Raw genomic sequence first — 15,274 nt, forward strand, 5'->3', positions numbered from 1 at the left:
ATAATTTCTTCCCTTTATAATATAAAAGAAAGTAAAAAAGGTGAACCTATATGCAGCATTAAACAATTCATATTTACATTTTCAATAAAAAAAAAACATTCTGAGAGTAACTTGGTCACATCAGAGATGTGCTCCATATGAATACCGTATAATACAACTATTGAGGACCTGACGGGGGGTGAGTAGGTGAAATCTTGTTAATAATCAGGCAAAAAGATGGTGTCAGACAGTAACACTCACACATCTAACTGTCACTTGATATAAAAGTTTAAAATCGCCATAAAATGCCCAAAGCACAAATCCGCTTCCTCAGGCACGTTCCAGGACCCAGAAGAGGGAATTAGACGATTTCTTTCGACAGAGCAGCTTTCTTATACTCGGACTCCAGAGCCAGCTTTTCATTACGGTCCGAATCTTCGCCCTCTAGTGTCTGATCAGGGCGGCGTCTTTGGAGGGATATAAGAAAGTTGTCTGGTTTTTTGATAACAAGCAAATATGGGACCACTGCAGTGTATTAGTGCATACAATCACAATCAAATACAAACACTAAGTAGACTCACCTGGAGCACGGTGGGCACGGGAGCTGGAATCGAGGCTGCTTCTCGCAGTCCTGCACGGTGTCGGGCAGCGGGATGCCGCTGGTCTCGGGCAGCAGTAGGCACAGGGCCGCGCCCAGGAAGGGCCCGCTGCTGTAGCAGATCATGGCGGGCAGCGGGATCGCGCCACGCGGCGCCACCACGGCGTTCACGATGCAGCCGATGCGGTAGCACACGTTCACCATCCCAAAACACTTCTGTCTTTGAGGGGACACAAGGGGGGACAATGATGCGCTAGCACACGTTCACCAGCCCAAAACACTTCTGTCTTTGAGGGGACACAAGGGGGGACAATGATGCAGAGGATCTCAGGGTTAGGAAGTGGATCTCAGGGTTAGGAAGTGGGTCTCAGGGTTAGGAAGTGGATCTCAGGGTTAGGAAGTGGGTCTCAGGGTTAGGAAGTGGGTCATCCTCACAACATATGGGACAGGAGATCCTGTATCATACATAGACAGACACTATTAAGGCCTCAGCTGTGGCACAACCGGCTGTGGCACCAGAACCGTATGCTGCATGGCGACCCGGGTTCGGGTCTCACCCCGTGGTCCTTTTCGGGTCTCACCCCGTGGTCCTTTTCGGGTCTCACCCCGTGGTCCTTTTCGGGTCTCACCCCGTGGTCCTTTTCGGTTCTCACCCCGTGTTCCTTTTCGGGTCTCACCCCGTGTTCCTTTTCGGTTCTCACCCCGTGTTCCTTTTCGGGTCCCACCCCGACTCTCTCTCCCTCCTCCTGTCATTCTCTACTGCCCTGACTCTGAATCAACACACGCAAAACCAACATTCTCCTGCTGTTATGCACATCTACCATCTCTACACGCGCATGCGCACCTGACTCAGGATCAACACACGCATGCATGGCATGTTGTCCACAGTGTGTCCAAGAAGAGTGAATACTTTCCCTCCTCCAGTGATCTGACCCTCTCCACGGAGTCATCCCATAGTAATGCCCTCAGGAGGCTGCTGATTATTCCATTAGTAATGGCTTCAGAAGGCTGCTGAAAGCTTTCTGCTCCAATTGTGACATTCATTAGTAACAGATACCCTGATGGTGGTGTTTCTCAGTGTAGAGGCTTCTATGATACTCGTATAGTACATCACAGACAGATGCAGACTTTTGAACCGTATAAGAAAGAAGCATTTTAACCATGCTGATTAGGTGCAATAGGTTACTCTCATAAACTCCTGCAGATGTTCTTCTGTACAATGCTGAGTTCAAAAGTACAAAAGTTGCTCATCAAACTACCGGCGCATCTGACCAATAACACCAAATAGATTACTATTTAGATTACTAGAGGTCTGCCAACACTTAACTTGACAAAACGGTCGATTTAGTTTGGCACGGAATTGACATTCTTAATCATGTGGCGTGTCAATGACAAGCCAATGTAGTCAATGCCAAACTTACCTGATGACTGTGGGGAAAAGCTCTATGCCATAGAGGAGGGACACACAGGTGGTGGACTGCAATGCCAAACTTACCTGATGACTGTGGGGAAAAGCTCTATCCCGTAGAGGAGGGACACACAGGTGGTGGACTGCATGCACAGCTTGGCCATGAGAGCCAGGGTCATCACCAGCCAGGGCAAGTCTGGGACCAGAGAAGGAACCGGAGGTCATGTCGGACAGTCTTACAAAGCTTACAGATATTACCTTTACAAGTACAAGGTAGTAAAACACTGTGTGTACACAGAATCTGTGCTGTAAACCACTTACGTTTCAAATACGTCTGACTAATACGTCTGACTAACACTAATACTAAACTAAAGCCTAAACCTTAAACTAAACTGCTAATACTAAAGAGTAGTATTAAATACACAACTACAGCTAAAGTCATGTAAAAGAATCGGAAGAGGCCTGCGGTATAGGAATGTGTCTCAGCAATTTCAAACTGGCAGTCTGCAAGAGCTCTGGCACTGAGGCGGCTTGTTTATAGTGAGCCAAATGAGGCATGGCCTTGGCAGGGCCAGAGCCTAGTCAGATGTCAAAGAGAGAGTTAGCTATTCAAGAACTCATGTGAGCGCGGCTACTGGAGATTTCGTCCCGTTGTGCATGCGCTGGAGTCCGACTGAGAGAGTTAAAGTTCAGTCGACAGTTACGTGATGTAGTATGCCACGTGTCAGGCATTTCCCTCTTAATTATAAAACCCACCTCAGGGTTTCAATCAGCCTATTGTGCCAGGGCAGTCTACACACATTGCAAAGTTAATATTATATAAATCATTCACTTGTTAGAATAAAAAACGCTGCATCCTATGATCTTGGAAAGTAAAACCCACAAATGACACAATGGAAGAATGTCTTTGCCCCTTGGCATCCACATTCAACACTATTTAGTGCTAAGACAGTATCCAGTTAGTGAAAAACCAACTAAAAGGGTGACGATCCTACCCAATCATCAACGTTACATGATCCAATATAAAGCATCACGGGTGCATGTTAGCAAAGTCAGAGAGTTAATTTTGTGCATAATTATGTTAATGCAGCGTCCGAATGAGTTTAAAATATTACAGTTTGTTATTAAATTAAAACATGACTCTGGAGTACCAACAATCTAGGGTCTATTTACAGTAGTGTAGGCCTACTGTTAACATACTAAAACGTTCCGATCTTGCAGTGCATCTTACAATACAAAAATGACTTTCTGATTAGATGCTACCTTAACTCGAAGCCAGGCAATTTGCTTCACCAAAGTAACAGACACAAACCTGGTGCTCCCAAACTCCTCAAATGTATCTTGTTGCTTTTATATGTACTGTATGTGTAGTGTCACATTACTGTAGAGTGCACTTCTCTTTTCTCTCCTTTTGTCAAACTTACCACAGAACCTGGAGACCAGCAGCGACAGCAGGCTGGAGATGCCGCTGACCAGCAGGGAGATCATGGTGAACGGCCTGCGTCCACACCGGGCCAGCAGCAGGGGTAGCCCCAGCGAGGGCGCCTCGGACAGCCCCGAGAAGAACTGCGCCAGGTAGATATTTACCCCAAAGTGCCCCACGCTGAAGGAGATGCCGTAATAGGTGAGCGCCGAGGCCAGCCTGTGACCAAGGGACAGGGAAGGAAAGACAGACAGACAGACAGACAGATAGACAGACAGATAGATATTTTATTCAAGACAGGGGGAATTTTGTGACAAAGGGAACACTGAAAGTTAGGTAACTCATAGACAACTTAAAGGAGAAATCCGGCAAATTTTCATATAGATGCCTTTTTCTCAAGGTCACCGAATATTGTCGGCATGAAAAACAATCGGATTTACCTACAGTAGCTTGAGTTGCTACAGCCAGCAGCTAACGCAGCCAGGCAGCAGTAGCGTTACACTCTATGGGGGCATATCTGTGAACTCAGATTTCTCCTTTTTTTTCTCACTGAAAACTAAATTAACTGTTTTTCTATTTCAAAACCTAAATTCACATTATCCTTTGAAACAACACTAAAAATCATCAAACTTAACAATACGTGTTTTCAATCTTTTTTTTTTTCTAATGCTAGTTGCCCTAGAATGCCCATATCAAGTAGGAAATGTGTCAAAGCAGCAACACTCAGTCAAACTAAACAAAACAATTCCATTAATATAACGCAGTTGTGTTATATAGCTTGCCTACAAAAATTTGACTGGGTTTACAGTGAGAATGAAGAAGGTCTTGACATGGAGAGCGACTGAATTCATGACCCCATTGACCCTCCAGTCAGTAGAGGAGGCAACTGATTCCACTTCATTTCAATGATCTAACATAAACAATCGACGTGTCGGCAGTGATGAATACAACCCCTTGGGTGTTTTCACACTTGGTCCCTTTCAAACACCGCAACAAAGACACATCAACGACTCAGCATTTGTTGTATATATATGAACATTCCACAACGTACACAGACCCCCCTCTTAAACAAACCAGCCCGAACTCCAAAGGGGTATTTCACAAAAGCAGAATTAAGACGTGTTTCATGAAAGGCAAGCCAGGATGATCAGGAGCAACGAGGTCAAACTTGGTGTAGTAGTTCAGGATCCGTGCACATTCTAGACTTATCTCAAAAGAGCTCATGGTTGGAATAGAAATTACGCAAAAATCATACAAAGTGACCAGTCGGGGAGGGGTGCTGTGGTGCAGCAGGCTACAGCGTTCATGCCGTGAACGGGTCCAAGTGCCCACGGGGACCCAGGTTCGAGTCCGACCTACGGTCATTTCCCGATCCCCATCTCTCTCTCCCACTTGCTTCCTGTCTACCTCTTCACTTGCCTTTTATCATAATAAAGACAAAAAGGCCAAAAATATATACTTAAAAAAAATGGCAACCACCAGTCTGAAATCACAATATTTCATAAATGTGCTCTTCAATATCAGGCAATGCAATGGCCCTGCGATGACCACCAGGCTGACATCACAATATTTCATAAGTGTGTTTTCAATATCAGACCATGCAAGTCACTGTCCCTTCAATGCCCGCTGCATCACTGAATAACTGCACATGGCAAACGCTCGCTAATGTGTGATGAAACAACCCTCCACTCCTGCACGGTGTGTTGATGTAACAAGTGCTGCATGTGAGTGACCTTTGTTACGGCACAACTGCACAGGCTCCAAAGTGCCAAAGGTTTGAGAGTCTCTTCAAGATATCTCGATTACAAAATAGTTACAAAAACAGAGAAAACGTGTAACTTATGCAACAGCAGAAGATTGACGTCAATAAGTTTGTCTGGATCTTTAAACTAGACACTCATATCAACAGAGATTCTTGTGGAGTAGGCCTATAGGATTCACATTATGTGTGATTTAATCCGACGATGAGACAGATTTGTCCAGTCAGAGTGTGCTTGTCATTTACAGTATGTGTGAGTAGTCTGAGAGCACGTTCACTTACCTACCCAATAAACCCCTGTGAGGGCACGTTCACTTACCTACCCAATAAAGCCCACGAGGGCACGTTCACTTACCTACTGTACCCAATAAGGCCCATGAGGGCACGTTCACTTACCTACCCAATAAAGCCCATGAGGGCACGTTCACTTACCTACCCAATAAGGCCCGCGAGGGCACGTTCACTTACCTACCCAATAAGGCCCGCGAGGGCACATTCACTTACCTACCCAATAAAGCCCATGAGGGCACGTTCACTTACGTACCCAATAAGGCCCATGAGGGCACGTTCACTTACCAACCCAATAAGGCCCGTGAGGGCACGTTCACTTACCTACTGTACCCAATAAGGCCCATGAGGGCACGTTCACTTACCTACTGTACCCAATAAGGCCCACGAGGGCACGTTCACTTACCTACCCAATAAAGCCCGTGAGGGCACGTTCACTCACCTACCCAATAAAGCCCACGAGGGCACGTTCACTTACCTACCCAATAAAGCCCATGAGGGCACGTTCACTTACCTACTGTACCCAATAAAGCCCATGAGGGCACGTTCACTCACCTACCCAATAAGGCCCACGAGGGCACGTTCACTTACCTACCCAATAAAGCCCATGAGGGCACGTTCACTTACCTACCCAATAAGGCCCATGAGGGCACGTTCACTTACCTACTGTACCCAATAAGGCCCATGAGGGCACGTTCACTTACCTACCCAATAAAGCCCATGAGGGCACGTTCACTTACCTACTGTACCCAATAAGGCCCATGAGGGCACGTTCACTTACCTACCCAATAAAGCCCATGAGGGCACGTTCACTTACCTACTGTACCCAATAAGACCCATGAGGGCACGTTCACTTACCCAATAAAGCCCATGAGGGCACGTTCACTTACCTACCCAATAAGACCCATGAGGGCACGTTCACTTACCTACTGTACCCAATAAGGCCCATGAGGGCACGTTCACTTACCTACGCAATAAAGCCCATGAGGGCACGTTCACTTACCTACTGTACCCAATAAGGCCCATGAGGGCACGTTCACTTACCTACCCAATAAAGCCCATGAGGGCACGTTCACTTACCTACTGTACCCAATAAAGCCCATGAGGGCACGTTCACTTACCTACCCAATAAGGCCCATGAGGGCACGTTCACTTACCTACTGTACCCAATAAAGCCCATGAGGGCACGTTCACTTACCTACTGTACCCAATAAAGCCCATGAGGGCACGTTCACTTACCTACCCAATAAGACCCATGAGGGCACGTTCACTCACCTACCCAATAAAGCCCATGAGGGCACGTTCACTTACCTACTGTACCCAATAAAGCCCATGAGGGCACGTTCACTTACCTACCCAATAAAGCCCATGAGGGCACGTTCACTTACCTACTGTACCCAATAAAGCCCATGAGGGCACGTTCACTTACCTACCCAATAAAGCCCATGAGGGCACGTTCACTTACCTACCCAATAAAGCCCATGAGGGCACGTTCACTTACCTACTGTACCCAATAAAGCCCATGAGGGCACGTTCACTTACCTACCCAATAAAGCCCATGAGGGCACGTTCACTCACCTACCCAATAAAGCCCATGAGGGCACGTTCACTTACCTACCCAATAAAGCCCATGACCAGCAGGCGCAGGACGATGGTGGGCGATCTGAACTGGGCGATGTGGGAGTTGGGCTCCTCCGGGCTCTTCTTGCCTTTCACCATCTCACTCTCCAGGGAGTCCAGCAGCTGGAGGGGCAGCGAGATGGAGAGCTGAGTCACCGCAGCAGTATCAGCGCCACCAGGTTCTGACTGGACTCTTGGCTGAGCAACAGGCGTGGACACCACACCCCAACTAAACAGATAGGCTGCAGCAGCAGGGTGGGCTAGAGAGACCTGCTCTCCATAACCGGTGCAGTCGCAGTAGAGAACCCTTTAAAGAACCCTTAAGGGTTCCTTTGATGAATCCTTCAGAATGGTTTATTAAAGAACCATTTAGGGGTGCCATGTGCAGTATGAAGCATACATTTTATAGCACTTTGTTTTGTAAGAGTGTGTGCGTGTGTGTGCGCGTGTGTGTGTGTGTGTGTGTGCGTGTGTGAGTGTGTGTGTGTTACCTGGTCCAGCCATTTCCTGTCCTCGGCACTTCTGGCGCGGTACACATTAATCTGATCTGCTCCGTTGTTCAATAGCAGCCATCTGGGGGATTCTGGAATGGAACTAATCAATACAGAAAAATCAGATGTGTCTCTAACAAGCCACACACACACACGTGTTTACAATACTATGTAGTACATTGAACCAAGATTAGGAGCATGATTCACTCTGCACTATTGCTGTTCAGAGTTTCACACTGAGATTACATTACTAAAGCCTTTGCGATGTGGTGTAAAAAAAATGACATGGAGTTTTAAAGACCTACCTTTAGTCTAAAGGTAGGTCTTTAAAACTCCATGTCATTTTTTTTACACCACATCGCAATAAATGACAACGAGTGAAAAGACCATAAGCGTAGTAGAAGTGTAGAAAGCGGTGAGACGCACAAGTAAAGTGGAAGGCAGATAATCTGCGGAAAGGCCAGCATGAGGTGGAACTGCATCCATCCGCGCACGACATAAGCCACGGCTGCCAAGCACATCATGCCCACGCTGAAGCTGAAGGAGAGAAGCGTCGGTGGCCAAATCCGACCTTCAGGGAGACTCCACTCCACCCCTGCGGAGACAATATTGTAAATGGCATTTATTGTTAGGCTACTTTACGTTACTAACTCACAGATCTCTTTGCGAATATGTTTGCCATGCACTTGTTATTTCCAACGTTTTAAATCGGTTACACATGGAACGTTCAGTAACACGACAGCATACCCAAACTGAAGCAGCACATGTGGATCCCGCAACAGGTGATCCCCGTGACGCACCGCGCAACGAGGTAGACGGTTGAGTACGGTAGCAGCGCCGTCGCCAGCGGCACCGCTGCCTGGACAAAGCAGCAGCCCAGGAGAAGGATTCTTTTACCATATCTAATTTTGAAATGAACAGATTAATATCCAACATAATGCATGCGAGGTAATACCGATGTAGTACTGCAGACTATAGCCTTATTTATCATGTCAGTTTGGGACTGAGAAAGTCATAAACAAAACTATTATTCTGTGAAACACCTTTTTAAAAGGCGGGCGTCATACCTGTCGGAGAGCACACCAGAAAATCCCGATCCAATCAGAAGTCCTATCATGAACATGGTCTGTCCATAGGCCATGATATGGGTATCCAGACAAGATGTTGAATTCTGTGGCACAACACATCGATGAGCAAATCAATTGGGTCCATTAGAGCACAATGGTTGACAGTGATGTTTGTCTTAAATGTGTGAGCTGCTGCCTTTATAGAACTGTTAGTTGAGCGACGGCTCCTCAGTGATAATTACATCCATCCTCAGGACCTCGGTGTAGCCTAACCGGAGGCTGTTGGATCTCAGGGGTGAACGGAATCCGACAGCCTCAATATTAGGGTGCTAAAATAGAACTGTGTGGGACCATTACCAGGAATATAGGACGAAGTAATATGAAGACGTATGGTAGGATACCTTACATCAGGGAGTCTTTTTTTTCTCACTAAAACAGGATAAGCGTAATTATTATGTTATTATGTGTTGTCAAAAACACAGTAGCCTACCTTCAATTGTGCAACAATGACAAGATGTGAATCGTTTTTTAAGTCTAGTCTAGGTTAAAGTTAACAGCTGAGTTTACAAAGGTCCCAGGCTAAAACCTGTACTTTAATATCTTGGCATAGTATTCAACTCACTTTTGTATCTTCACTGCTGATGTCAACTTGCCACACATTACGTGACACGTTTTCTTGAGACTTCTGGTTGAAATCTGAAAGCCCGACCTCATCCACAGCAATGCACAAGCTGCTATGGGTTGCGAACACATCCAAGAAAAAGAGAAATGCCGTGAAAAATATGATCAGGCTCAACTTCCAGCAGACGGTCTTTTGTAATGTCCCCATGGGAAAGCAACGGGTTGTAAGCGGATGCATTTCTAAAGCGTTATGGCATTCCTCAGAGGTAGAAGAGTAGGCTACTTTCTCGGATTCTTATTATATATAGCCCCCTGTGCTCTGCGCGGAAATATATTTACAGACAGATCTATGTATATACTGTATGTATGGGGGACAGACACAGTGTCGACCCCAGACCTTTCAGAGTAAGATGTGGCAACCTATCAGTTGGTAGGCCTGGAGTGTGCTGTGCTACACATGTCTACAGGCACGCCCCTCTGTTACGTAAAACGCTTCTAATTCGCTGATACAGAGAGGCCCAAGCGTCTGTAGCAGCAACACTACAGAAAGATAACATAAGAGGTAGTTTCACATGTCTCTGTCTGTGGTGTTCACATTTTTTATTTTTCTCAGTCACTTTGGTGCAATTCTCGAGTCATTAAAAGAGGGCATTTGCAGAACATCAGAGCATTTTTCGAAACAATTTGTTCAAACTTAGGCTTACCTGCTAAAGCTTAATAATCAAAATGTGTAGGCCTAGTTTATGTCTCAAAAGCAAATGTTCATGCCAATCATGCCATCCACCTGTGGTTTGGAATCAAGCCTGATGTGCATAAACTCAGCACCATTAAAATGCATAGTTGTAGTGAAACCAATGACTTTGTGTTCTTTCTTCTTTCAGTTTGTTTGTTTTTATGTACAAAGCTGTCTCATATCTCATAAGGAAATGGTCAAAGAAAATCAATCAATCAAAGTATGATTACAGCCTTGGCAATGATGAACAAATTTTAAAAGACAATTGTTGTGCCATAACATATTTATTTGCAACATTAAACGTGTTGTGAATGATCACAACACAGCTAACATCCACAGACAAACAAAAAACATAATGTGAAAGGTGAGATACTGTAGCCTATGTTTATTCCTGACACAATATGGCCTGACAATCCTATGGCTGATTATTCAATCTGCAACAGTCTAAGATGAACACAGACCCTGCTAACTGTTTGCTAAACACATTGAAATGAAATATGATCATATATCGCTACAGTTGCAAAATGAATTTCCTTAACCTCCTGATCCAGTTGTAAGAATACAGTCGTACAATACAGTACTAAAATAAACTGACTAGGTAACCACTGCTTAACCAGTTACACGTCTTATTACTTGTAGGTGTTGAGATGGTAGCCTGCATGAATAGCAGGAGTTGTGCGTGTAAAAATGAACTGCGTAGATTCACAAAACACAGAAATAAAAATAAATGACTGGTACTTTCAGAAAAAAATGTCTTCTAGCTCAGTTGAGGAGTTGTCTCCTGAGTTTCTGCTGTTTCGCTGAACAAATGGTGAATGGACTGCATTTATATAGTGCCTTCCTACTCCTCCGAGCACTGAAAACACTTTACAATATCATGCCTCACATTCACCTATTCACACACACACACACACCCACCCACACACACACACACACCGATGGCAGAGGCTGCCATGCAAGGCCTCAACCTGCACCTGTCCTCAGTCCCTCGGTGGCTCCTCTACCTCCTTAGCCACCACTGCCATGTACGAGCCGTACCGGCCTTGTGTTTCATACTTGTGTTTCATACAAATTGCGGTGATCTGAGATCTGAGGATGGACAGTAGTCAGTGGAATGTCTTTGGCAACCAGCAAACACTGGGAATCCAAACACTCCGACCAGCTTGGAGGTGAACGGCGTGAAGTCACTGCCTCTCCGTCTGAGCTGCCTCAAGGTCATCGGGGTGCGCGCTGCGTTGTTGCGGACGGCGTGCACATCGCTCAGAGAACACACCGAGGGCAGTCGGGTTCTGGCCCTGCGTCCGGCGTCCGCCGTCTGGTCTTTGAGGCGCAGAACATGAGCGAGTGTGCTCTTAAGGCCAGCTAAGGTTTTGGAGTAGGGGAAGATCCTGGAGAGAGCTTCCATTGACTTCCGTTCTCCTCACTCAAAACAACGGGCCCCTGGAAGGAGACAAGCCCAAGAGTCAGTGATTTAAGAATCCCATCAGACAACGAGAATGTGCTGGACACTCAACCATCAGGGCACAGGGCTGACCTCCCGCACAACGAGGGAGTCCTAAGAATAAATGTTCCTGTGTAAACGGAAACTGTGACGGTCACGCCAAAAGCTGACTAATCCGTTTGCTATAACACGGTTTGGTTTTTCCACTCCCCAGATTCCAAATGAATCTAGCACACATTAAAGACTAATCACATTCAACACCAATGCATATGATTTGATGTAGTTACTAGGTGTGTAGTCTCAGAAGTGTATATTCTGATATCGCATCTTACCATGTTAACATGTGGACCTACTGTATGTTATATTATCACAAGTGGCTTATGCCCATTTATCACTACCATTCTCTTACAGCTCATTTAAATGTTCAACAGACTGTTCACTTGTGTTTTGATAATGATAATAAATATACTATTGATATGATATTATCACACATTATTTTACAATAAAAACATCAACTTCAAGGCACAACTACAGTCCTCACCCAATTTAATATCCAATTTTGACTCACCAGTCAGAGTCCAATGTCCAAGCACCAGTGGTCAGCCTCGTCAGGGTCCTCAATGCTCCACAGACGGTACTGCTGCGGTACCTGGACAGGAGAGTCGGCTGGTGTAGACGTGCTGTGTCTTGCTCTGTGGTGCCCACAAGTGTGTCCAAATGAGGCCGGTGCTCTGGGATTACAGCCGCCCTTCCTCTGGACAGTCAGTGACCCAACAGGCTGTGACTCCGTCAGACGTATCTTTATCTGAGGGTGGCGTTGATTGAATTGAGGGCATCACATGCTTATGACACGGGATTAGTGGCGCACAGCCGCACCATACAGCAGGTAGCCTACAGGAGACTCCTGAGGGACCCAAACATGCTACAATACAATTAAGGACCACAAAGTCAGGACAACAAAGTCAGGACAACAGAGCCAGCTGGACAAAAGGATTTCAATTACTGATTTGCATCAGACAATGGGCCCCTCCATCACACTGACGTCTGACACGTCTCTTGTTAATGGGTAAAACCACTCAATTCATTATTTGACTTTGTGTCAGTAATGGACCCATGTTGAGATACCAAAGTCACAGAGGCCATCTGGCGAGAGTGAACTATAATCATGAACTGAACAAACCTGCTGTGTCATGGTGATGAACATGAACAAACCTGCTCTGTCATGGTCATGAACAACACATACAGTAGTCTACTGCAGCTGAAGTGCAGCATCTAGAGCAGGATGATTCAGTATAGAGTGTCAGGATCATACTGACCTGCACATTCCCACATTAACCCAAGATTACAAAGCATTTGGGGTTACGGTGGACATTCTACAGGCACCTTTTTTAAGCGAGACTGCAACAGCTGTGAATGGCAGTAGCAGCAAGATCACTCAAAGTAGCCGTGTTAGCCTCCTGCTGGCTAAGGGCCTGCGGACTAATCTCTGTGCCCATATGACGTCTGAGGCTATCTAGGGGAAGTTAAGCTTCCAGCGCTGCGCTGGCCAGCACCACTCAAACTATGTGCTGCCAATGGCATGCATTGCACCAGCATGACCCTGCTGTTGTTACCTAAGCGTTGTGTTGTGGGGCCATTGCTTGCATTCTCCTCTTGGTTTACAGATTCTTATGGCTTGAGTAAAGATATACACACTGGCTGTAGTCTTCAGTGTATCGCCCACAGTATACTCCTCCCACCTCCTCCCAAACATCTAAATCAATAATAGGCACCATATTGCTATGCAACCTAGTAATATTACACACCATTTGAAAGCTTGGACTCTTGGGAATCCATACATACAACCTTTTTCATGTACAATCTGTATAGTGCTTTACATTGTCATATTAAGTCATATTAGTCATATTAATCCTCTGCCTCCTCCCCCTCCTGAGAGTGCCCTCCTCCTCCCCTTCTCTGACTTGGTGCTGCCTCTATAGCAGTGTACTGTATATCCTATAGCAATAAGTTAGATGTAGCATATTGGGTCTTCTAGAGCAGTGTACTGTATATCCTAGTATAGCAATAAGTAGATGTAGCATATTGCATCTTGAAATATCCAGAAGAATCCATAGAAATGGAATATTCATGTTGCTTCTTCCCTCACTCTTATGTACACTGCGGTCGTAAGGGGAATAAGAGATCAGACTCGTCAGGTTTAACTTCTACAGGAAGTGAACAGCACAAACCTCAGATGATGTGAAACAAAGTAGAATATTTTGCTGCAGATGAAATTGACACACAATGGAGTCTTTCAATGTCTATACATTACAGAAGTAGGAAGTAAAGAAGGAATACATCTAACTGAAAGCTCATCTTACTAAGCTATGTCTAGGCCTGAGACTGAGGGCTTTGTTTGTTAAGACATGGTCCATAACTCGTGGCAAGAGTGGTAACTTGAGAATGCTGCTTTCTTCTTTATTTTCTAGTCTGCTTCTTATTTGCGCCCAACGAGAGATTTGTTTTTGGAGTTGAGCATGCATGATCTGGTGGTGATCAGTTCACTTGGATAGTGGATGTCCCACGCTGCACTTCCCCTTGAAGCAGAACCAAAGCGGACACACACACACACACACACACACCAAAGGCATGTTCATACCGCGATCAAAGCCTGCTCTGTCTTGTCTTTACCCCTGTGTGAACAACACAAACATTCTCCGTGACCAGAGTTTGCTTTCCTGCTCCCCATGACACGTGTTCTTTAGGTGGGGTTTGTTTTGGCCCGGCGTCCTCCTCCTATCCTGCAGACCCTTAGCGCATGTTCTTTAGGTGGGGTTTGTTTTGGCCCGGCGTCCTCCTCCTGTCCTGCAGACCCTTAGCGCAACACAGCATCGCTCTGGCTTTTAGCGCCATGCTTGAGTGAGTGTGAGCAGACGAGACATTGGTGGTGGAGCGCCCTGACATTACTAAAAATGTATATATTATGATTCCATAATAATGTAAGGATTATGTCCTGCAGCATGGTTTACAGGAGGACTACAGTAACACTCATGACTCAAGGCCTCTAAACGTCCTGCTGTGCATTGGCTACGTGCATGCATGTACAGAATGCATATACCACATTTCATTGCATACATTCTGTAGTCTACTTCAAAATAAATCATTAAGTTCTAAATAAGTTGCTTAGTTTGTTTATCTTGTCACGTGTCTGCCCACAACCTATTCCCTAGGCCAGTGATATTCAACCAGGGGTCCACGGAGGTAGGCAGGTGGTCTGGCAAATTATTTTATCTGAAGCATTTTTTTCCTGCTCCAACAATTAAAAACGTCCTACATACTGTAAACATAAACAGAGAACACACAAAATATGCTTGGGTCTTCATGCAATCATTTGATCACCGAAGGAACATGTGCACCATTTAGCTATCTTGCGTCAAAACGTGTGACCTCCATCTGCCCTATAGTCTGTGTCACTGACCAGGGCCAGACCTCTCACTAGGTAAACTATGAGATATTGCATCCATACCCAAGCTTAATTCGTTGTCCCTCCTTCATTAGAATAGGATGGCTAACTGTAAATCTGATGATACACGGGCCAATTTTTGGGCAATGTTGCTACAGAGGGTTCAGGCCTTGCTAAGGTTTTTGCCATCTAGCCCAGACCATTGCTGACAAACGGTCTACCGTTACACAGTAGGCAGTTGCCCCTACAGTTGAGTATAGCTTCTAAGGTGGTAATAACTAATCCTGGCCATCCATTGCGGTGACACCAATACCTTGAATACTACTCTTCTTCAAAGAGGAAGGGTCCCAGCATTGAGCCTTGGGGCATCCCTGTGGCAAGGCAGTGAGATGTGGACATGTGTC

At 45.6% G+C, this 15,274-nt stretch overlaps 1 protein-coding gene across 2 annotated transcripts; it reads right to left on the bottom strand.

The window, feature by feature from the left end:
• On the bottom strand, positions 1-9,673 carry LOC134067611 (solute carrier family 22 member 13-like). 2 transcript variants are annotated; one of them, XM_062522967.1, is made up of 10 exons: positions 9,256-9,673; positions 8,634-8,737; positions 8,314-8,468; positions 7,993-8,161; positions 7,567-7,669; positions 7,074-7,198; positions 3,410-3,627; positions 2,073-2,181; positions 561-797; positions 1-446 (listed from the first exon to the last, which is right to left on the bottom strand). In XM_062522967.1, exons 1-10 carry the CDS (start codon positions 9,490-9,492, stop codon positions 341-343), a joined length of 1,563 nt encoding a protein of 520 aa, XP_062378951.1. In that variant the 5' UTR covers positions 9,493-9,673; the 3' UTR covers positions 1-340. The 2 variants fall into 2 exon arrangements, with proteins under 2 accessions (XP_062378951.1, XP_062378953.1); XM_062522969.1 differs by lacking the exons at positions 1-446; positions 561-797 and adding an exon at positions 825-864.
• Positions 9,674-15,274: the final 5,601 nt, after the last annotated feature.

This window comes from Sardina pilchardus, chromosome 20, assembly GCF_963854185.1.
Source record: "Sardina pilchardus chromosome 20, fSarPil1.1, whole genome shotgun sequence".
Taxonomy (NCBI): domain Eukaryota; kingdom Metazoa; phylum Chordata; class Actinopteri; order Clupeiformes; family Clupeidae; genus Sardina; species Sardina pilchardus.